The following is a 23,108-nucleotide window of genomic DNA, read 5'->3' on the forward strand; positions in this document are numbered from 1 at the left end:
CAAATTAACATGGTCCAAGCACACCATGACGACAAATCATTTTCTCCCTCAGGAGACTGAAAATATTTGGCATGTGTCCTCAGATCCTCAAAAGGTTCTACAGCTGCACCATCGAGAGCATCCTGACTGGTTGCATCACTACCTGGTATGGCAAGTGCTCGGCCTCCGACCGCAAGGCACTACAAAGGCTTCCTGTTATCCAGGACCTCTATACCAGGCGGTGTCAGCCATAAAAATTGTCAGACTCCAGTCAACCTATGCTAATCTCATTAGCCTACGTTAGCTCAACCGTCCCGTGGGGGGACCCACCGATCCTGTAGAGGTTTTAATTATTTCTTATTTTCATTGATAAAACAAAAAAAAAAAGTATTTTTCTTAACTGTATTGTTGGCTTGCTAAGTAAGGGTTTTCCTTTAATGTCTACACCTGTTGTATTCGGCGCATGTGACAAATACAATTTAGATTTGACATGATGGGTATGCCCCTTTTCTCAGTGAAGTATGAAATGCTGTGCCATTATGCCGAATTTTAATGGTATGGCCTATATAGGCAGTGATGAGAAATAGGGAGCCAATTTGTTTACAGCACTTATTTCCATGACTGGTCACAACTTATTTTCTCATGGCTCACTCTTGTCCCTCTGCTCAGACATATGGTGAGCGATATGTTTGGAACCTCAAATCACAGTTTCGAATCGCAATACGTATCGCGAGGTCCCTGTTAATTCCCAGCCCTAGTTATCTTCAATTTGTAGGCTATAAGTTAAATATTATTAGCCACTATCGGTAGCGACCATAAGTAATAAATATTTAATAATGTAGTGTTTGTTTCCTTTCCTTACATTCATAGAATTCCATTCCTTTGTTTGACTTAGCCTAAATGTATTTGTTTCTTCAGTAAACGCTGTCCTGTTATTGTTATTGAGGGTCAAGTAATAGTGGATACTATTTTATGAAGGCCAATTACAAATTATAGTAAAAATAAATTGCGACATGTACAGTAAGCTTATTAAACCATTGCTTTGAACTTGGCGCAAGACTTGGCACTTGTCATCGCACAGTTTCATGATCACTGAGGGTAATTAGGGTATATTTGATCATACTATTCTCCATATTATAATGATAGTGTATATTACTTCCAATTTTACCATTTGATGAACTGAATATGGAAGCTTTCAGAATTAATCAAACCACCGTTTTCATTTCTGCATAAAGGCTCTGTTTTTCTATTCCATTCCATTTACCTTTCTTTCCTCTGTCTGTGTAGTTGTTCCTGAGGGTCGCTATCAATAGTGGATAATATTAGGCTAAAGTAGTGCAATAATTTGGTACCTGCAGCCTATTTGAATCATTATTTAACTCAGACCACACTTAGCAGTTTATACCTGTAGCTTGGTGCACGGTTCACAAGGACTGGACCGTTGTCATTACAGTTCCATGATTATTGAGGAATAGGGTAGATTTATAGGACTATTATTCAACCCCTATAGCGCACTCTTCTCACTTTCCAATATTTTATGGATTTAACCACTTTTTTTTTTAAATTCATCAATATATTTTGTATGTAAAGGCTTTGTAAACTATTTTTCATTATCCATACATACTTTCCTAACCCTAAAAAAAATATTCTGATCTTGTAGATAATTTAATCTACCAATTGGTGCTGAAATGGAGACATAGATAGATAGAGATTTTCAGCGGTTTAAATAAATGTATTCATTGTGTGCCAGAGAGCCACACTTCCAGAGTGCATTACTGTAAGATACTGTAAGTCTGAATACCAACTACTAAGAAGTGCGTAGGAAAGGTGTGCATAGGAAATGTATATCTTTCCTAAGTCTGAATCGGGCCAATAGTGACTGGCAAATTGCTGTGTGTTTGTATGTGTGTGTTAGGCGGTGCAGCCCAGTACAGGTGACGTGCTGTTGGATTGTTTTGTGGACGGCTCAACGCGTTGTGAGCTGGAGGGGCGAGTCTTAAAGGTCAACCCTGCAGAGATCCTGGTGCCCTCTGACCTCTCAGACTCCTCCCACCGACTGCTGCAGAGCATCGTCACCGCCAGGTAACCTCTAACCCTGACGTCTCATTCTCCTCAGACTGCTGAAGAGCACTAAAAGCTTTTGTTTTCTACAAAAGCAAAGGTGATGCATCTCCCAAATAGACTGGGACATCAACAACAGCCTAGTTTCTGGCTGGTTTGGAAAATAGACATGAATACATTTGACCTCTTACACAACCTGATTCTGCTCTGACCTCTGCATATATTAAAGTATTTTCATTTTATAGCATGCAATGAGAGGGAGGGAGATTCAGAATAGTGAGGGGGCTGGGATTCAAACCCACGTTGGGGTTGTGCATGTGTACTACAGGTGGTGGTGTTTCCCGCTAGACCAGCCTAGGGCACAACCTCTGCAGTTGTGCCATCTCTGACTGGGTGGCAGTGCTAGGTGCTGAACACTAGGGGGAAGTAAACATCTGTCAGAGAGAGCGAGTGAGGGAGATACGGTGCTCTCCTATGATCTACCCTTTAACCCAGAGTTAATTTAAAGTCATTGTTCTGTAAGCATGAGTTTCCACTACATTTCTTACACCAGTCAATTCCTTTTTAAATTCATGAGGGGATGTGAACAAGCAAACATTGTGTTGTACGTTCTCTAAGTGACTGTGAACACTGAGGAGAAGGTAATGTCAGGCTCTCCTGGGTTTTGCTCCAACCCTAATCTAGCACACCTGATTCTGATAGCTGGTTCATAAGCAAATCGGTTTACTTACAACTGGGGTTGGAGTGAAAACGTACCAGGGGGTAACACTCCAGGGACAAGATTGGGCAGCCCTGATGTAAAGATTTACTCCTCACTGCTGATGGTCTCTGGGTGATGTCATTTATGAGTGAGTGGCTGCAGGATGCAGGAATGTCTTCTGCACTCTTAACTTTCCTTCTCTCCCATCCCTTTCCCTTTCTATTCACACTCTTCTGACCAACTTCCCACCTGTTGTCATCTCTATTCTTTCTCTCATTCTGTCCCTTTCTCCCTCATCTTTCAATCATTTTTCATTAATACTCATTTTTTTCCCTCTTCCATTTTCTTTGTTCTCATTTTCTGACTTCTCTATTTCTTTCACAGCTTTCTCTCTTATTCCATTCTGCCATGTTTGTGTGAATCTCTTAACCTGATCTCCTCTGCCCTCTCCTCTGTTGAAGAGGGTGTGTGTGTGTGTGTGTGTGTGTGTGTGTCAAAAAGCAGATGTCACATTCTCCTGACCTTGTGAATTTCATGTGCGTTGTCTGAAAGTTGTTTTATATGGTTAGCCTGGTGTGTTTAATTATTTTATTTAATCTTTATTTAACTAGGCAAGTCAGTTAAGAACAAATTCTTATTTACAATGATCGCCTAACCCAGACGATCCTGGGCCAATTGTGCGCCGCCCTATGGGACTCCCAATCACGGCTGGTTGCCTTGAATCGAGCCATGGTCTGTAGTGACGCCTCTAGCACTGAAATGCAGTGCCTTAGACCGCTGCGCCACTCGGGCGCCCTATATTGTGTGTATATCATCTTCTGCATGATGACATGTGTTTTAGCATCTCTGGGTGCTACTAACGTTAACTTGTCTCTGGGGTGGGCTAGCCAGAGAGGCCCCTTAGTAACGGTCTCTGTGTGGTTGTCACATGGCTGTCAAGTGCCCAGTTAATGAGATCCTGGGAGGGTTCCAATGTAGGTGCTGTGTGAAGTCTTTCACTCTGCTAAAATGTAAGACCCTTAACATTTTCACTGTAATATTCACATCATTGGGTTTACTTGATAGCTACCTACACAAATAGCTAGCTAGAACAAAGTTTTAATAAGATAAATTCATTAAAAAGATTAAAAGCAATACAAATAAGTTCTCCAGTAGGCATCTACTGAGGGAGCTAAGAGCTGTGTTGTCAGCTTGCAAAATTCCACCTGTGATTTCTGGAAAACTTTCCCCAATTCCCAGGTTAAAGGAATTTTGCAACCATACAAATGCACACACTGATGTCAGTGTTGGACTTGTGAGGTTTTCCAGAAATCACGGGTGGAATTTTGGGAATTTTGCAACCTTACCCATGTGAATGTTACGGTGAAAATTAAGTATTCAACCCCTTTGTTATGGCAAGCCTAAATAAGTTCAGGAGAACATTTTTGCTTAACATGTTACAATTGTAGAATAGTGAGAATTCACTTTGTCTAAGGATGACAGAGAATGAGTGTAGGGGTCTATGATCCTACTCTTGATATACCATCTAACTCCATTATCATGTGAACGCTATAAGGCCCGTAATCCTATCCAGTGGGTATGCCAAGGTTGCGAGCCTTGCGTCACCACTCGGAATCAAATCAAATGTATTTATATATCCCTTCTTACATCAGCTGATATATCAAAGTGCTGTACGGAAACCCAGCCTAAAACCCCAAACAACAAGCAATGCAGCTGTAGAAGCACGGTGTATGTATTTTGTCCCCCCCACACCAAACGCGATCACGACACGCAGGTTAAAATATCAAAACAAACTCTGAACCAATTATATTAATTTGGGAACAAAAGCATTAAACATTTATGGACATTTAGCTAGCTAGCTAATTTGTCCTATTTAGGCAGCTTGCTGTTGCTAGCTAATTTGTCCTGGGATATAAACATTGAGTTGTTATTTTACCTGAAATGCGCAAGGTCCTCTACTCCACCAATTAATCCACACATAAAACGGTCATCCGAATCGTTTCTATTCATCTCTCCTTTTTCTTGGCTTTTTCTCCTCTTGACTTTATATTGCGACTGGCAACTTTCATAAATTAGGTGCATTATTGCCACTGACCTCATTCGTCTGACCCCACGTGGGTATAACCAATGAGGAGATGGCACTTGGGTGTATTCTATTTTAGCCCTTGGCAACGCAGACGCTCGTTGGAGCGCGCAATAATTTAATAATATAGATTTCTAACAAGGAGCTAATATCTTGCAATCAATGGCTGAGCATTAAGTTATTGAGTTAACCTTAGCTCAGAAATGCACATTTGGAGACCAAGTATATATGCTATGTATGTTGTGAATAACATTTACCATTAGACATTTCACCAAATAATAATTCAAGAAATATTACTCAAATGTGAGAGCTACATTTAAAAGTAATCCGATTTATTACAGTTCCGCAATAAGAATACAAATAGCAAATGGTACATAACAGAAATCTTCACGATAAAAATAATACAAAATAGTCAGTCTTAACAACATAGAAAATTCACCACTATGATATACAAACGTAGATCAGTTTACCAATGACTCCACGATCAGTGTTTAAACCATGACCAACATCTGCTCTTTAATTACTTGTTCTTTTTACTTTTACTTTTTTTTTTTGGTATTTGTTTCTCTAACTGCATTGTTGGTTAAGGGCTTGTAAAATAAGCATTTCACTGTAAGGTGAACCTGCTGTACACCTGCTGTATTCGACGCATGTGACAAATAAAATTAGATTTGGATTTAAACCCAGTTTTTATTCTTCCAAGAGCACTAAAATCCCAGTATCTCCCATAGTCTAACATCACTTTGCATGTCCCAAAACATTCAAACAAAAGGCATGACAGCACACGCATTCTTGGATCTACTCTTCAAAAACCTTATCTAAATTATATTGGCGCATTCCTGTGTCGCTTGTCTTTGAACTTTCCAAAAAAAACAAAACAAAAAAAGTTGGAAATAAAATCCATAGAACTTACAGTACAATGAAACATATCAACATTCATAGCTCTTCATGAACTCTTGAAACAATCCAAACATGACAATTTAATTCACACTAACACTAATTCATTTTGTTGATTTCAAGTTTCGTCAGTACTTACCACTCCTGGTGAGTGACTCCAGGACTTCCGTGAGAACACTTGCGTGGATTCACTGTGAGCAATAATAGTGTTTAGCATAATTTTTGAATGACTACCTCATCTCCGTACCCCACACATACAATTATCTGTAAGGTCCCTCAGTCGAGCAGTGAATTTCAAACACAGATTCAACCACAGACCAGGGAGGTTTTCCAATGCCTCGCAAAGATGTGCACTTATTGGTAGATGGGTAAAAATAAGAAAAGTAGACCATGAATATATCCCTTTGAGCATGGTAATGTTATTTATTACACTTTGGATGGTGTATCAATACACCCAGTCACTACAAAGATACAGGCATCCTTCCTAACTCAGTTGATGGAGAAGAAGGAAACCGATCTGGGATTTCACCATGAGGCCAACGGTGACTTTATAACAGTTACAGAGTTGAAGGGCTGCGATAGGAGAAAACGGAGGATGGATCAACAACATTGTAGTTACTCCACAATACTAACCTGAATTACAGTGAGAAGAAGGAAGCCTGTACAGAATACAAAAAATCCAAACCTTGCATCCTGATTGAAGTAGTACTTTAGTGTCTTATTGCAAAAACTTTTTGACCTGAATACAGTGTTCTGTTTGGGGCAAAAAAACTCTTCATATTTTTAAAGCATAGTGATGGCTGCGTCATGTTTTGGGTAATGCTTGTCATTGCTAAGGACTAGGGTGTTTTTTAGGATAGAAAGAAAAGGAATAGATTTTAATTTTAATCATTAGAAAACCCTTTTGCAATTATGTTAGCACAGCTGGAAACTGTTGTCCTGATTTAAAGAAGCAATCAAACTGGCCTTCTTTAGACTAGTTGAGTATCTGGAGCATCAGTATTTGTGGGTTTGAATGGCCAGAAACAAAGACTTTCTTCTGAAACTCGTCAGTCTGGCCAAAATTCAGTGTGGGAAGCTTGTGGAAAGCTACTTGAAATGTTTGACCCAAGTTAAACAATTTAAAGGCAATGCTACCAAATACTAATTGAGTGTATGTAAACTTCTGACCCACTGGAAATGTGATGAAAGAAATTAAAAGCTGAAATAAATAATTGTCTACTATTATTCTGACATTTCACATTCTTAAAATAAAGTGGTGATCCTAACTGACCTAAGATGGGAATTGTTACTAGGAATAAATGTCAGGAATTGTGAAAAATTGAGTTTAAATGTATTTGGCTAAGGTGTATGTAAACTTCCAATTTCAACTGTAGCCTTGTTATTGTTACTTTTTATTAAATGTTTTACTTTAGTTTATTTAGTACACATTTCTTAACTCTTTCTTGAACGGCGTTGTTGGTTAAGGGCTTGTAACCATTTCACGGTAAGGTCTATGTTCTACATACAGGTTGATCAGAACCATTGGTGTGTGAGATTGATTATTTGGAATGGCTGAGTGTATTGGCTATTGATCATAGTGATCAGGTCTACCCAGGGGTGTGATGGTGTTGAAGGGCCTGTCTATAGCTGGTATTTTATAACCATCTCTAGCTAGAATGGAAGTCAGCTGGAGGCATGCTGCTTCGTCTGTGTTTTCAACAATTGAATCCTACAGACTAATATATGGTTCTTCGTTGCAATGGTTCAATTGGTTGTCTGTTTGTGGAGTGTGTTGCTGTTAAAGAGAATCCTCCATCTCTCTCGCTCTCTCTCTCTGCCACGTGTTTGCTTTGGTTGTCTTGGAAACAGCAAGAGATGACAAAGCCACAGAGTCCTTGAAATCACAGGAGAGAGAGAGAGAGAGACTTTCATAGGAATAAATACTTGTCAGGCACAAGCAAAATATGGGTACTGTATGATGTTGACAGACATTGAAGTTTCAGTAAAACAAATAATATTTTATTTGAAGGGTTATGTTAGTTATATTGCTTAACTTATAGAGCATTATGACACATTATAATGAAGCAATAAGGTCATTTCCATGTGCACCAACATGTCAAGTTCATAGGAGCATGTCAAATGAAAGATAAAGGGCTTTACACTAGGGGTTTGAACTAACTTTTAAGTGATGTTCGGATCCTTAACAAAATTCCTTCGTGAAAAACATTTATTCTAAAAAAAAAAAGAATTCCCCCCACAAAATTAAAATCACAGTGCAGTTATCACAAAATATTATTTTCATGTTATAGGCTAACTTAACGGTAGCCTATAAAGGCCTGGGGATAATTGTGTAATTTAAGTAAAACCAGAAAGGAAAAGGCGAGCTGTAGGCTACCTTGGTGAATTTGCGAGGCATGCAAAACAAGACATTGCGAAATACAGAATACTAAGACATTCTTTCTGCCTGCCCCCTCTCTCTCCCTCGCGCTGGCTCGCCTGCCCTTCGCTACTGATGCGAGTGGGTGTTCAGTCTTCGGCCTGTTGTGTGTAGAATATCCTAGCCTATTCATTGATGATGGGCCCTGCTGTACTGAAATTGCAAGACATTGTAAACCAAGAAATTGCCAGATACAGCATTCTATTGTGAAATGCAGCTTTTGATTATCGATATTTAGGCCTAGTGCACAGTTCTAACTCTGTCTGTCTGTGGGCAGACCTGCCTATACTGTTCTCCTCCCCTCTTTCCCAGTCCCTCGCTAGCTCGCTATGAAAGATGCAGGTGTTTGTGTTCTCGGAAGTACCAGTCTCCTCCGTTCCAAAATGCAGGTGTTTGCGTAGACTGTGTTAGACCCCTTAAGAGTCTATATTAACATAAGGACAACTCAGAGTATGCTTTTTTGTTCTTCTGAAATAGACTACATTCTTCATATGTTTCTTTAGACCTGTCCAAAGTAAATACGGGATTTATTGTGATGGTGTAGGCTATATTAAATTGATTTACTAGACATTTTAAAATGTAGATGTTCCAAAGGTCTGCATCAGTGACTTGTAGGTGTGTGGTAATCAGGAGATGCTAAATGTGTTTATGCTAATTAACGTTTTATGTCATTACCGTTTTATGCAATTACCGTGAGACGGGCAGTTATTTGCTTGACAATCACCGGCTGACATAATTTCATGACTGCCACAGCCCTAGGCATATTTTCATCTCTCAAAAAGTGTCCATCCCAAAAATGTGGAATAAGCAGGCTTTGATTTCTTGTCAAACAGGTGGAAAAGGGGCTCTTAGAAAACATCTACCAGAAAAAGTATTAAAAGGTTTTAGAAGTACATCAAAACACAAATGTTTTGATGTACAACACTTGTTTTTTTTCCCTCCACATTTTGTTTTCTTACAGCCAGAATAAAAAAAGTTATACAATTTGCATTTTGTTGTCACTGGCCTATACACCCCATAATGTCAAAGAGGAATTATGTTTTTTTTTTTTTTTTTTTTGCAAATGAATAAAAAATGAAAAGCTTAAATGTCTTGAATCAATACATATTCAACCCCTTTTATGACAAGTCTAAATTAGGTCAGGAGTAAAAAATGTGCTTAACAAGTCACATAATAAATTGCATGGACTCACTCTCTGTGCAATAATAGTGTTTGACATGATTTTTGAATGACTACCTAATTTTTGTACTCCACACACACTTATCTGTAAGGTCGAGCAGGGAATTTCAAACACAGATTCAACCACAAAGACCAGGGAGGTTTTCCAATGCCTTGCAAAGAAGGGCATCTTCTGGTCGATGGGTAAAATAAAAAAAACTGACAATGAATATCCCTTCGAGCATGGTGAAGTACTTAATTACACTTTGGATGGTGTATCAATACACCCAGTCACTCCAAAGATACAGCCGTCCTTCCTAACTCAGTTGCTGGAGAGGACGGAAACAATTCAGGGATTTCACCTTCAGGCCAATGGTGACTTTAAAACAGAGTTTAATTAATGGCTGTGATAGGAGAAAACTGAGGATGGATCAATAACATTGTAGTTACTCCACAATACTAACCTAATTGACAGAGGGAAAAGAAGGAAGCCTGTACATAATAAAGACATTCCAAAACATGCATCCTCTTTGCAGTATTACTTTAGTGCCTTATTGCAAAAAATGTGGCGAAGCAATTAACTTTTTGTCCTGAATAGAAAGTGTTATGTTTAGGGCAAATCCAATACAACACATTACTGAGTACCACCGAAGACCTGGATGTTGATTTAAGGCAGCCCCCCGCACCTCTCCGATTCCCTTTCCCCCTCCATATTTTCAAGCATAGTGGTGGCTGCATCATGTTATAGGTATGCTTGTAATCATTAAAGACTGTGGAGACACTGGGAGAGTAATTCACCTTTCAGCAGGACAATAACCTAGGACACAAAGCCAAATCTACACTGGAGTTTCTTATCAAGAAGACCGTGATGGTTCCTGAGTGGCCGAGTTACAGTTTTGACTTAATTCTACTTGAAAATCTATGGCAAGACCTAAAAATGGTTGTCTAGAACTGAACCACAACCACTTTGACAGAGCTGTAAGAATTTAGAGAATAATAATCGTCAAATGTTGCACAATCCAGGTGTGGAAAGCTCTTAGTCTTACCCAGAAAGACTCACAGCTGTAATCGCTGCCAAACGTGCTTCTGCAGAGTATTGACTTGGGTGTGAATAAGTTATGTAAATTAGATATTTCATTTTCAATAAATGTGTAAACATTTCTAAAAACGTGTTTTCACTTCATCATTATGGGGTATTGTGTGTAGATGGGTGAGAAAAATATATATTTAATCTAAACTCAGCAAAAAAAGAAACGTCCCTTTTTCAGGACCCTGTCTTTCAAAGATAATTTGTAAACATCCAAATAACTTCACAGATCTTCATTGTAAGGGTTTTAAACACTGTTTCCCATGTTTGTTCAATGACCCATAAACAATTAATGAACATGCACCTGTGGAACGGTCGTTAAGACACTAACATGCTACAGACGGTAGGCAATTAAAACTATTAAAAAAGGATATTAAAGAGGCCTTTCTACTGACTCTGAAAAACACCAAAAGAAAGATGCCCAGAGTCCCTGCTCATCTGCGTGAATGTGCCTTAGGCATGCTGCAAGCAGGTATGAGGACTGCAGATGTGGCCAGGGCAATAAATTGCAATGTCCGTACTGTGAGACGCCTAAGACAGCGCTACAGGGAGACAGGACGGACAGCTGATCGTCCTCGCAGTGGCAGACCACGTGTAACCTGCACAGGATCGGTACATCCGAACATCACACTTGCGGGACAGGTACAAGATGGCAACAACAACTGCCCGAGTTACACCAGGAACACACAATCCCTCCATCAGTGCTCAGACTGTCCGCAATAGGCTGATGGGCTTGTAGGCCTGTTGTAATGCAGGTCCTCACCAGACATCATCGGCAACAAAGTCACCATCGCTGGACCAGACAGGACTGGCAAAAAGTGCTCTTCACTGACGAGTCGCGGTTTTGTCTCACCAGGGGTGATGGTCGGATTCGCGTTTATCGTCGAAAGAATGAGCATTACACCGAGGCCTGTACTCTGGAGCGGGATCGAGGTGGAGGGTCCGTCATAGTCAGGGGCGGTGTGTCACAGCATCATCGGACTGAGCTTGTTGTCATTGCAGGCAATCTCAACACTGTGCATTACAGGGAAGACATCCTCCTCCCTCATGTGGTACCCTTCCTGCAGGATCTTCCTGACATGACAATGCCACCAGCCATACTGTTCGTTCTGTGTGTGATTTCCTTCACGACAGGAATGTTAGTGTTCTGCCATGGCCAGTGAAGAGCCCGGATCTCGATCCCATTGAGCATGTCTGGGACCTGTTGGATGGGAGGGTGAGGGCTAGGGCCATTCCCCCCAGAAATGTCCGGGAACTTGCAGGTGCCTTGGTGGAAGAGTGGGGTAACATCTCACAGCAGCTGTATAAGGAGGAGATGCACTGCAGTACTTAATGCAGCTGGTTGCCACACCAGATACTGACTTTTGATTTTGACCCCCCCTTTGTTCAGGGACACATTATTCCATTTTTCTTAGTCACATGTCTGTGGAACTTGTACAGTTTATGTCTCAGTTTTTGAATCTTATGTTCATCCAAATATTTACACATGTTAAGTTTGCTGAAAATAAACATTACAGCCTGAATTCCAAATAAACTAAAGAAACGTCCTCTCACTGTCAACCGTTTCTTTGGAATTCACGCTGTAACAACAAAATGTGGAATAAGTCAAGGAGTAAAAATTATTTCTGAAGGCAGTGTATATTTAGTTTCGGTTATTTTTTCGGTAACATGGCCTTCTCTTACCAAAAATCAACATATCTATAAGATATTTTAACATTTCTATAATACAGCATTTGGAGGGAGGATAATGAAAGTTCAAAGAAGTAACATGTAAAGGTAGACCAATCAATTAGTTATAGTGTTTGTACAGATATCAATTTACTTTATTAATTGATTTAAAACAAAATTCTGTTACCAAATCTGTAACAGAATTTCAGAAAAGTCATTAACGTCAATTTAGCAATTGATTTGGCTACAGTGCGGAATCATAATAGTCACAAACCACAGTTGGGTCACCTGCTAATGTTCTCCCTTCCGCTGGAATACTGTTATGTTCAGTTAATAACTTTTCTTTCTGTTGTCTGGTGGTCAACCCCTCGCCCTTTTCTCTTTCTTCTCTCTCTCCAATTAATGTCACCGCTCCCAGCTCTTATTGACACCTACTTATGAGCCCCATCTCTTTCCATTTACTGTAACCAGCATCCTCACCCACTGACTGACACCAGATGTCCATGGATGTTGAAGTCGTTTACATACATTTTTCGGTTGGTCCGATTATTGTTATTTTTTTTTAAACTCAAGGTGTCATGTCATAGCTGACACCCCATTTTTTCTGCAGACATATTTTAATCTTATTTAACAGAATTTTGGGAAAACATGTTCACACAAAAAAACAGTGAGATTTTACAGACATTCTGCTACCAAACTTTGCATCTGCACAGTTCTTCCAGTAAATGTGATTTTTGTACATGTTCAGTGTATGTTGTTAAATATAGTCCTTGTGCATAGAGTTGTATGGTTTGTTAAACTTTGAAATCTGTTATTTTTGGCGCAATTCCGTTACCGTGGAATTACCTATAATGCAAGCGTAAAAACTATGAAATAACACATATGGAATCATGTAGTAACCAAAAAAGTGTTAAACAAGTCCAAATATATTTTATATTTTAGATTATTCATAGTAGCCACCCTTTGCCTTGATGACAGCTTTGCACACTCTTGGCATTCTCTCACACAGCTTCACCTGGAATGCATTTCCAATAGTCTTGAAGGAGTTCCCACATAGACTACCGTTCAAAAGTTTGGGGTCACTTAGAAATGTCATTGTTTTTTTCTTGGCATTTTCACTCATGGAATAGCCTTCATTTCTGAGAACAAGAATAGACTGACGAATTTCAGAAGAAAGGTCTTTGTTACTGGCCTGTAATCGAACCCACAAATGCTGATGCTCCAGATACTCCACTAGTCTAAAGAAGGCCAGTTTTATTGCTTCTTTAATCAGAACAAGTTTTCAGCTGTGCTAACATAATTGCAAAAGGGTTTTCCAATGATCAATTGGCCTTTTAAAATTATAAACTTGGATTAGCTAACACAACGTGCCATTGGAACACAGGAGTGATGGTTGCTGGTAATGGGCCTCTGTACGCCTATGTTATGTAGATATTCCAGAAAGAATCTGCCGTTTTCAGCTACAATAGTAATTTACAACATGAACAATGTCTACACTTAATTTCTGAACAAATTGATGTTATTTTAATGGACAAAAAATGTGATAAAAAAAAGAAGCCATTTCTAAGAGACCCCAAACTTTTGAATGGTAGTGTATGCTGAGCACTTGTTGGCTGCTTTTCCTTCACTCTGCGGTCCAACTCATCCCAAACCATCTCAATTGGGTTGAGGTCGGGCGATTGTGGAGGCCAGGTCATCTGATGCAGCACGTCATCACTCTCGTTCTTGGTCAAATAGCCCTTACACAGCCTGAAGGTGTGTTGGATCATTGTCCTGTTGAAAAACAAACGATAGTCCCACTAAGCACAAACCAGATGGGATGGCGTATTGCTGCAGAATGCTGTGGTGTCCATGCTGGTTAAGTGTGCCTTGAATTCTAAATAAATCACTGACAGTGTCATCAGCATAGCATCCCCACACCATCACACCACCACCTTCATGCTTCACGGTGGGAACTACACATACAGAGATCATCCGCTCACCTACTCTGTGTCTCACAAAGACACGACTGTTGGAAGAAAAAATCTCATTTGGCTTCATCAGACCAAAGGACAGATTTCCAACGGTCTAATGTCTATTGCTCATGTTTCATGGCCCAAGCAAGTCTCCTCTTCTTATTGGTTTCCTTTTGTAGTGGTCTCCTCTGCAGCAGAGGTAACTCTGGGTCTTCCTTTCCTGTGGCGGTTCGCATGAGAGCTAGTTTAATCATAGCGCTTGATGGTTTTTGTGACTGCACTTGAAGAAACTTTCAAAGTTCTTGAAATGTTCCACATTGACTGACCTTGTCTTAAAGTAATGATGTACTATCGTTTCTCTTTGCTTATTTGAGCTTCTAGCCATTATATGGACTTGGTGTTTTACCAAATAGGGCTATCTTCTGTATACCACCCCTACCTTGTCACAACATAACTGATTGGCTCAATTGCATTAAGAAGGAAAGAAATTCCACAAATGTACTTTTAACAAGGCTACACCTATTAGCATTCTCTAAAACAGCTTCATGAGGTAGTCACCTGGAATGCATTAAGAGTGTGCAAAGCTGTCGTCAAGGCAAAGGGTGGCTATTTGAAGAATCTCAAATACAAAATATATTTTGATTTGTTTAACACTTTTTTGGTTACTACAATATTCCATATGTGTTATTTCTAAATGGGCCGGCAGGGTAGCCTAGTGGTAACTAGGCTAGCCTAGAGCGTTGGACTAGTAACCGGAAGGTTGCAAGTTCAAACCCCCGAGCTGACAAGGTACAAATCTGTCGTTCTGCCCCTGAACAGGCAGTTAACCCACTGTTCCTAGGCCGTCATTGAAAATAAGAATTTGTTCTTAACTGACTTGAAAATATATATATATATATATTTTTTAAATGTCATAGTTTTGATGTCTTCACTATTATTCTACAATGTAGAAAATAGTACAAATAAATAAAAACTCTGGCATGAGTAGGTGTGTCTGAACTTTTGACTGGTACTGTATATTTTTAGATATTTTTCTAAAACATTTTACTTGAGCTTAGATTTTTGTGCCTGAGCTGTTCAGACTAACAGGTTGATTCTTATAGGAGCTGGTGTAATAACCTCCCTCTACCTCCTATTTCCTCCTTCTGTCACTCTTCTCTCCCTGCCTTCTCCCTCTCTCCACTCCCTCTCTATTTGCCTCTCTCTTTCTGCAGTGTGCAGGCTGGTGATGGTGTACGTATAGAGAAGAGGGAAAGTGCCCAGTTTGACTTTGCCTCTGCAATGAACACTGTCACTGAGTTCTACTGTCACACACAGGACTCAGGTGAGTCTGAGAGAGACAGGGTAGAGAGAGAGACAGGGTAGAGAGAGTGAGTAGGTAGAGAGAGAGGGGTTAGAGAGAGAGAGAGACAGGGTAGAGAGAGAGAGAGAGAGGCTTCATGTCATGAATTACAGGTCCGTGCTTCCATCTGTCCTTTAAGTGAAAAATATTTTCTGTTGGGGACAGCGTGTGTGTGTGTGTGTATTTTGGGGACGCTGGCGGATGATCAACGAAACAAGTATTCTCTAACAAAATGAGGCACGAGTTTGTGACTCATTGCTGTATTCGTGTGACCATCCCCAGGTTCCAGACCTCTCTCCAGTATAGCCTCTTTGGAAAGTCCTGTGGTCTGCTGTCTGGGTCCTCTCATCCACTACCTCACAGAGTTTAACCTGCAGAGAGTACTACTGCACCACAGGTACTCACACACATACACACACACCACCCTTGTGGTTGCCACAGACTGACTCCCTGTGACTCTTGTAATATTGTATGTGGTAAATCTCTGTGTGTGTGTGACTTTAAGTTCGTTCAGGCACCTCTCCTGTGAGTCAGACGGTATGGTCCTCAGTGCTCCCACTCTCAGAAACCTGGAGATACTCACCAACCAGGTACGTGTTAGTGAATGAGTGGTTGCTCCACTAAAAGTTTTGTGATTATGCTGCGGGACTTAGAGGTAATCTGTGGTTTCGTACGGTACCCGGCGTCACCACTTCATTGCTCCAGACCAGCGCAAGGGGGAGTTAGAGCACTGATTATGCTTTTGGGTCCTACTGTGTCTCTAACTGACAATGAGTGGGTGACATAAACTTAAATAATTATAGATATATAATTGTGCACGACTTGTGCACAACTTAATTATTACTTAATAAAACTGTTGTTACACTAAGGTTTTTATTCTAAGAGTAATTTAGACTACAGTTAGGGTGTGGAAATGTTTAGGATTATTTTGCTCTTACTGTAGTACTGTAGCCAACTCCCGACCAGTCACGTTGTACAGCGCCTGAGTGGCGCAAAGGTCTAAGACACTGCATCGAAGTGCAAGCTGTGTTGCTACAGATACTGGTTCAATACTAGTGCCGGTCTTGACTGGGAGACCCATGAGATGACTGTAGGTTTTTACGTTATTTGAAAACGAAATCATCTCCAAAATATTGTTATTTTTTTAAACAAAATGATTATTATTATTAATTTAGAATAATATAAAAGCCCCTTGGATATTCACACACATATATTATTAACCCTGTTATTAGCAGGACAATATATATTGGTCATGGCACCCGAGTGGAGCACAATGGGATTGCCTTGCAGTTCTCTAGCTGTATCCACTGAAGTAGCGGTGGGCGCGAGAGGTTCAAGACACGAGTGCAAGGGGCACAGGAGGGGCCGCAAAGCCGTGCACAGAAGACGGACCTAGCCCATGAGGACGGACGGACGGACGGGGGGGGTGGACCCCTAACCCGCCCCACTGGGTAGCACAGAACAACACTTTAAGGGACATTGCACTAATAATGGCGCTGACTAGGGAAACGTCCTGTTGTCATTTGTGCCAGTCTGCACGTTAAAACTAAAACAATGTAACATATAATGGCGTGCAAAATTCCCCTTAGATATGAAATCGGAAGGCAGATATGATTAAATATTAAAGCATTAGACCTCTCGCTAAAGGCGTCAGTCAAAAGTTCCACTTAAATCAGAACTGGATTTAGCGAAAAATGACATGAAAAGCACACATTTGTAAATCCCAAACTCTAAAAGTAATTGGAACGGTAGATACAAATTATTTGTGACATTGCGGTTACAATAAAGAATGTAAACAAGATGCTGTGTTTTTATTTACAGTAGTGATGAACAGCTGGTGGCATTTTCAAAACAGGTTTTCAAATACAGTGGGGCAAAAAAGTATTTAGTCAGCCACCAATTGTGCACATTCTCCCACTTAAAAAGATGAGAGAGGGCATAATGTAATTTTCATCATAGGTACACTTCAACTATGACAGACAAAATGAGAAAAAAAAATCCAGAAAATCACATTGTAGGATTTTTAATGAATTTATTTGCAAATTATGGTGGGAAATAAGTATTTGGCGCAGCAGTTGAAGACACTGTATCGCAGTGCAAAATGCATTGCTTCAGATGTAGGTTCGATACCCGTGCTGGCCGCCACTGGGAGACCCATATGTAATTACTGTTTGTCACGAACCTGCATCTGTAGCAATGCATTTTACACTGTGATGCAATGTCTTAGACCGCTGCGCCAACCGGGAAGGCTATTATAATCTTGTACATGGGGTCTAGGATGGGGTCAGGATAACCAAAACATTTATTTTTTAAAGACTATCAGAAAGAATGTTGCTACTTGTTTATTTTGATCCAAAGCCTGAATGAGTGAGTCACTCAGCTTTATGTAGGTGCCGGGCTATATGACTGTGCCATCAACTTGATAATATATAACAATAATTTGTAGGTTATTTCGTAAAAAAAATAAAAGTGAGCGATTTGTAATCTGAATATCAAAATATTTTCGATATACTGTAGGCCTACTGTAGGCGACATGAGTCTCACTAGTGTTGAGTAATGTGCTGTTAAAAGTGGTGTATGTCTTATTTAAAAAGCATATTGAAATTAGAAGCAATAGCATTTGATGCAATAAGCCTACCAGCGGTGGTCACTATTTTAGCACAGTTTTGCGCTGCTCTGAGACAAGCATGGGGTCTGGTCTTGGTAAATCAATGAGAGTTTTATTTTCACTGAATCTCTGTTTGTGTATTGGTTAGACTAGAATTATACAATTAGGGTGTGGACATGTTATGCTCTTAGTACTGTAGCCTACTCCCGACCGTCACGTTGTACAGCTCCATATTTTCTGTTCCATCCTAACGGAAACCCAAGAGGGTTTTTCATTTTTCTTGGAATAGAAACACCATAATATTAATCAAATGAATTAAGCAACATTTCTTAAAATTAGTCCCATACACTATGTTCTTACAAAAAAGGTTTTAAATGCTCTTGTACAGACACTATTGAAGGCTATCAAATGCTTCTCAAATATGCCCTCTGGTGGTCAAACTAGCACTAACTAGCTTTAATGGTTACAATGGCTGACACTTAAATAACATGCCATAGAATTCTGCGGCACCATGCAAGCTTGTGCTGCAGTACGCTGCAACTTTTACATGATGAACCACTGTACTTTTCCTGCAGTTTACTTGTATACAACTTACAACTTTATCTTATATAATGTCCTGTTTGGTGCTATTTTGTGGCCTAAATTAAGTTTGGGCAATTGTTATTGTGGAGCATTGGAACGGTACGATATTACTAGGCCAAGTGCAGTACTCTTTTTCACAGAAAGGTTTGTGTGCGTGTGTTACAGACAGATGGAGGTACGAAGGGCAGTTTGTTGTGGGTGTTAGACCACACCCACACCTTATTTGGTAGAAGACTGATGAGGAAGTGGGTAAGCCAGCCCCTCAAAGATGCACAGTAAGTACACACTGAATCCCAAACCAGTCCTTTGCCTCTACTAACTCGCTTGGAGGGCCCTCCGTGGTCATCTGTTGCTGACGAAACTCTGAGGGTGACTTCAAGAGTGATGAGTGGATCAAACAACGGCCCATAATAATGGCTGGAACAGAGTGGCATCAAACATAGAAACCATGTGTTTCTAGAATAGAAACCAGCCATACCATGAGCCTGTCCTCCCCAATTAAGGTGCCACCAACCTCCTGTGGGATCAAATTAACCCATCAATTTCAGGACACACTTGGGACTTGAATGATGCAATTTATGTTCCACGTTAAATAATAAAATGAGAATTAAATTAAAATGAACAAATTTCCCCTGTCATTTTACAAGATATAAACCTCCGTAACAGTTAAACGTTTAATTTGTGAGGTATTTCATTTGTTACATGTGTCAAGCCTAGAAATCAGACACAAACAAATATATTTTGCATATAATTAGGCTCAACTCTCCATTATTTTGTATGAAATTGTTAACACCAAACATATCGCAGTGCATGTTGGGATAGCACTTTGCTCTTGAGCTGGCAGCATTGCTGGCTCAGTTGAAGTGGCCCCTAAACCCATGATCATTTTAAATCCCTCAGATTTACATCACTTGTGCATATGGTGGAGGCGTGAGTGAATTCGCAAATGGGGGGGCGAGGGGAAAGGAAAGGGACTGGTTTGGGCTTCAGCAACAGATTACGGTGAAGTTGCCACGAGACCCTGATCTTGTGTCAGTTTTGCATTTCTCCCGTTAATGGTTAAGGATTTAGGGGCGGGGAGGGGAAGCTGAACCTAGGAATATGTACCTAGGGGAAACTTTACCCTGGAGCAAGTACACACACGGACCTATGCAATCCTTTCAGATCTGCACTGAGTGTCTGAGGGATAGAGATGGATTTGGGGTTGGGCTGAGACTGTAATCTCTCTTACTCGCTCAGATCTGCTGTTAGGATTATAAATCTTCGATTCTACCATCAGATAGCTTATGAGAGAACCCTGCTTCACGCTTACATGAATAAAACCCAGATTACACACACATGCACATGTCTCTCTGCACTCTGCAGTCACACTCGAATGCCTAATGCACATTGTGTTGCTGGGGAGGAAACTGAAAATAGCACTTGTGCTTCTGTATACAAAATGTCAACCCTGGAGGCACTTGTTCACCCCACAGGTCTATATGTGAGAGACAAGGTGCTGTATGTGAGATCCTGGAGTCTGATTCCGTCACCCTACCCTCCGTTAGAGCCCTGCTCTTCCGACTGCCAGACCTGGAGAGAGGAGTGTGCAGCATCTACCACAAGAAGGTACGCTTGCGCATGCACACACACACGCACACACGGTCTAGAAGCAGTGGCCTCACTCAAAGATTAAACGAGTGACCACCCTAGCAATGGAAATGCATGTCATCGATGATTGAAGGCTGGCGAGATCAGGTAGAACCATTCTAGCCAATGATAGGGAAGATACACGGGGGAACAACAGGCACAAGTAAGTTGTTTATTTCAATGTTGTCGGAATGCCACGTGCATCCACTTATATCAGTACCTTTGTATAAGCCTAAACATTACGAAACTTATATTCGATCAAACAAGTCTCACGTAATTCGATATTTTCTCATAGACCTCCATACTAAAAAGGGCTTATCACATCCGGACAGATTGTGAGCAAAGCAAATCCTCTCGCTTCTCCTCTTTCTTAAAGCCTCACTGTCATATCTCCCACCCTCCCAGTATGACATTGTCTCCTTTCTTCCACAAGCTTCACTCAAATGTCAGGACAAAGAGCTTTCATCAGTGTGTGCATGTGCTTATTTGATGCTGAACCTTGCTCTTGTCCACAGTATAATTTTCTCAGATTGCACTCTTACCTCAAAATCTGCTGAAAGTTTCATCCTCACAGTGATTGGTTAGAAGTTTTTTCTAATCTATTCCACCCACCCTCCCTACACACACACATACATATTAATTGTCATATTTGGATGAGTTGTGTGATGGTCTGCTTCTCTATTTAATGGAGAGAGGAAATGGAATGGTTATGGTAGCAAGCCTTCGTGTGCTCTCAACCATAAAAACCACGTCACACCTCCCAAAGCCAGAGAACCATTAAAGCTGTGACACTCATTAACCCTCTGACCTTTTTTAATGCCAATATGAATTCAATATTATCTGTAACGCCACATCCCTCCAATAACAGTAATAGACCACTGACATACAGGTCACTGAATCAATAAAACTGTAGAATCTATAATTATTAACAATAGTATATTTTTATAACATAGTGCCTGCCTTCAGAAAGTATTTCCGCCCCTTGACTTTTCCCACATTTTGTTGTTACAACCTGAATTTATAATGTATTACATTTATATTTTTTGTGTGACTAGCCTACTACACACAATACCCCATAATGTCAAAGCTGAATAATACAATTAGTAAAAAATGAGTCAAGTATTCAACCTAAATACGTTCAGGAATAAAAATGTGCTTAACAACTCACATAAGTTCCATGTGTGCAATAGTAGTGTTTAACATGATTTTTGAATGACTACCTCATTGTCTGTACCCCACACACACAATTATCAGTCAAGCAATGAATTTCAAACACACAAAGACCAGAGCGGTTTTCCAATGCTTTGAAAAAGAAGGGCACCTATTGGTAAATGGGTAAAAATACAGAAAGCAGACATAGAATATCCCTTTGAGCATGTTTAAGTTATTAATTTGACTTTGGATGGTGTATCAATACACCCGGTCACTACAAAAGATACTGTAATTCCTAACTTATTTGCCAAAGAGGAAGGAAACTGTTCAAAGGATTTCACAACGAGGCCAATGGTGACTTAAAACAGTTACAGAGTTGAATGGCTGTAATAAGAGGGAACTGAGGAAGGATCAATAACATTGTAGTTTTTCCACACTACTAACCTAATTGACAGAGTAACAAGAAGGAAGCCCATACAGAAAATAAATATTCCAAAACATGCATCCTGTTTGCAACAAGGCACTAAAGTAATACTGAAGAATTTTGAAATTAATAATGGACAAATGTTGCACAATGCAGGTGTGAAAAGCACTAAGAGACTTACCCAGAAAGAGCCACAGCTGTAATTGCTGCCAAAGGTGATTCTAACATGTATAGACTCAGGGGATTTAATACTTATCTAATCAAGATATCATTGGTGTCTTATTTTTCATCAATGTTTTACAAATATTATAATTGTTCTTCCATTTTGACAGAGTATTTCTTGTAGATCGTTGACAAAAAAATGACAATTAAATCCATTTTAATCCCACTTTGTAACACAACAGAATGTGGAAAAAGTCAAGGGGTGTGAATACTTTCTAAAGGCACAGTATGTCATGTGGACAGATAATGGTGGTTATAGATTTAGATGGCGCTGCTCTTTGTTGAGTTTTATTGAAGAAGTAGATTGGCTTTTAACGTCTCTGTGATTGAACACAGGTTAGTGTGTGACCAACTCAGTGGCCTTGTGGTTAGAGTGGCCGCTCTGATATTGGAAGTTTGGGAATTCAATCCCCAGCCAAATCATAGTACCCGTTTGTGTGTCAGATGTTACCTATGCTGAAGTTTTAACAGGTCAGATAAAACCTACCCAATTATGGTCTGCAAATCAAAGGACCAAAAGCATCTTGTCCATCTGTAGATGTAGCCAGAGTTGAGGCAGAGTTCATCAGTAGCACATGGAATGAAAAGGTGAAATCTGAAATACAGTTGAAGTTGGAAGTTTACATACACCTTAGCCAAATACATTTAAACTCAGTTTTTCACAATTCCTGACATTTAATCCTAGTAAAAATTCCCTGTTTTTAGGTCAGTTTGGATCACCACTTTATTTTAAGAATGTGAAATGTCAGAATAATAATAGAGTGATTTATTTCAGCTTTTATTTCTTTCATCACATTCCCATTGGGTCAGAAGTTTACAAACACTCAATTAGTATTTGGTAACATTGCCTTTAAATTGTTTAACAAGGTTAAAACGTTTCGGGTAGCCTTCCACAAGCTTCCCACAATAAGTTGGGTGAATTTTGGCCCATTCCTTCTGACAGAGCTGGTGTAACGGAGTCAGGTTTGTAGGCCTTCTTGCTCACACGCGCTTTTTCAGTTCTGCCCACAAATTTTCTATGGGATTTCCTCAGGGCTTTGTGATGGCCACTCCAATAACTTGACTCTGTTGTCCATAAGCCATTTTGCCACAACTTTGTAAGTATGCTTGGGATCATTGTCCATTTGGAAGACCCATTTGCG

At 40.0% G+C, this 23,108-nt stretch overlaps 1 protein-coding gene across 5 annotated transcripts in view; it reads left to right on the forward strand.

Moving 5' to 3' along the window:
- The window catches only part of msh3 (mutS homolog 3 (E. coli)), a 134,028-nt gene that overhangs the window by 9,355 nt on the left and 101,565 nt on the right, over positions 1–23,108 (forward strand). For all 5 annotated transcript variants that reach the window (XM_036980257.1, XM_021606650.2, XM_021606651.2 and 2 more), the window contains 6 exons: positions 1,895–2,061; positions 15,222–15,331; positions 15,632–15,746; positions 15,855–15,939; positions 18,705–18,814; positions 20,015–20,147. In XM_036980257.1, the coding sequence (XP_036836152.1) occupies positions 1,895–2,061; positions 15,222–15,331; positions 15,632–15,746; positions 15,855–15,939; positions 18,705–18,814; positions 20,015–20,147 (720 nt within the window). The remainder of the gene's footprint in view (positions 1–1,894; positions 2,062–15,221; positions 15,332–15,631; positions 15,747–15,854; positions 15,940–18,704; positions 18,815–20,014; positions 20,148–23,108) is intronic.

Source organism: Oncorhynchus mykiss, chromosome 6 (genome assembly GCF_013265735.2).
Source record: "Oncorhynchus mykiss isolate Arlee chromosome 6, USDA_OmykA_1.1, whole genome shotgun sequence".
Classification (NCBI taxonomy): Eukaryota; Metazoa; Chordata; class Actinopteri; order Salmoniformes; family Salmonidae; genus Oncorhynchus; species Oncorhynchus mykiss.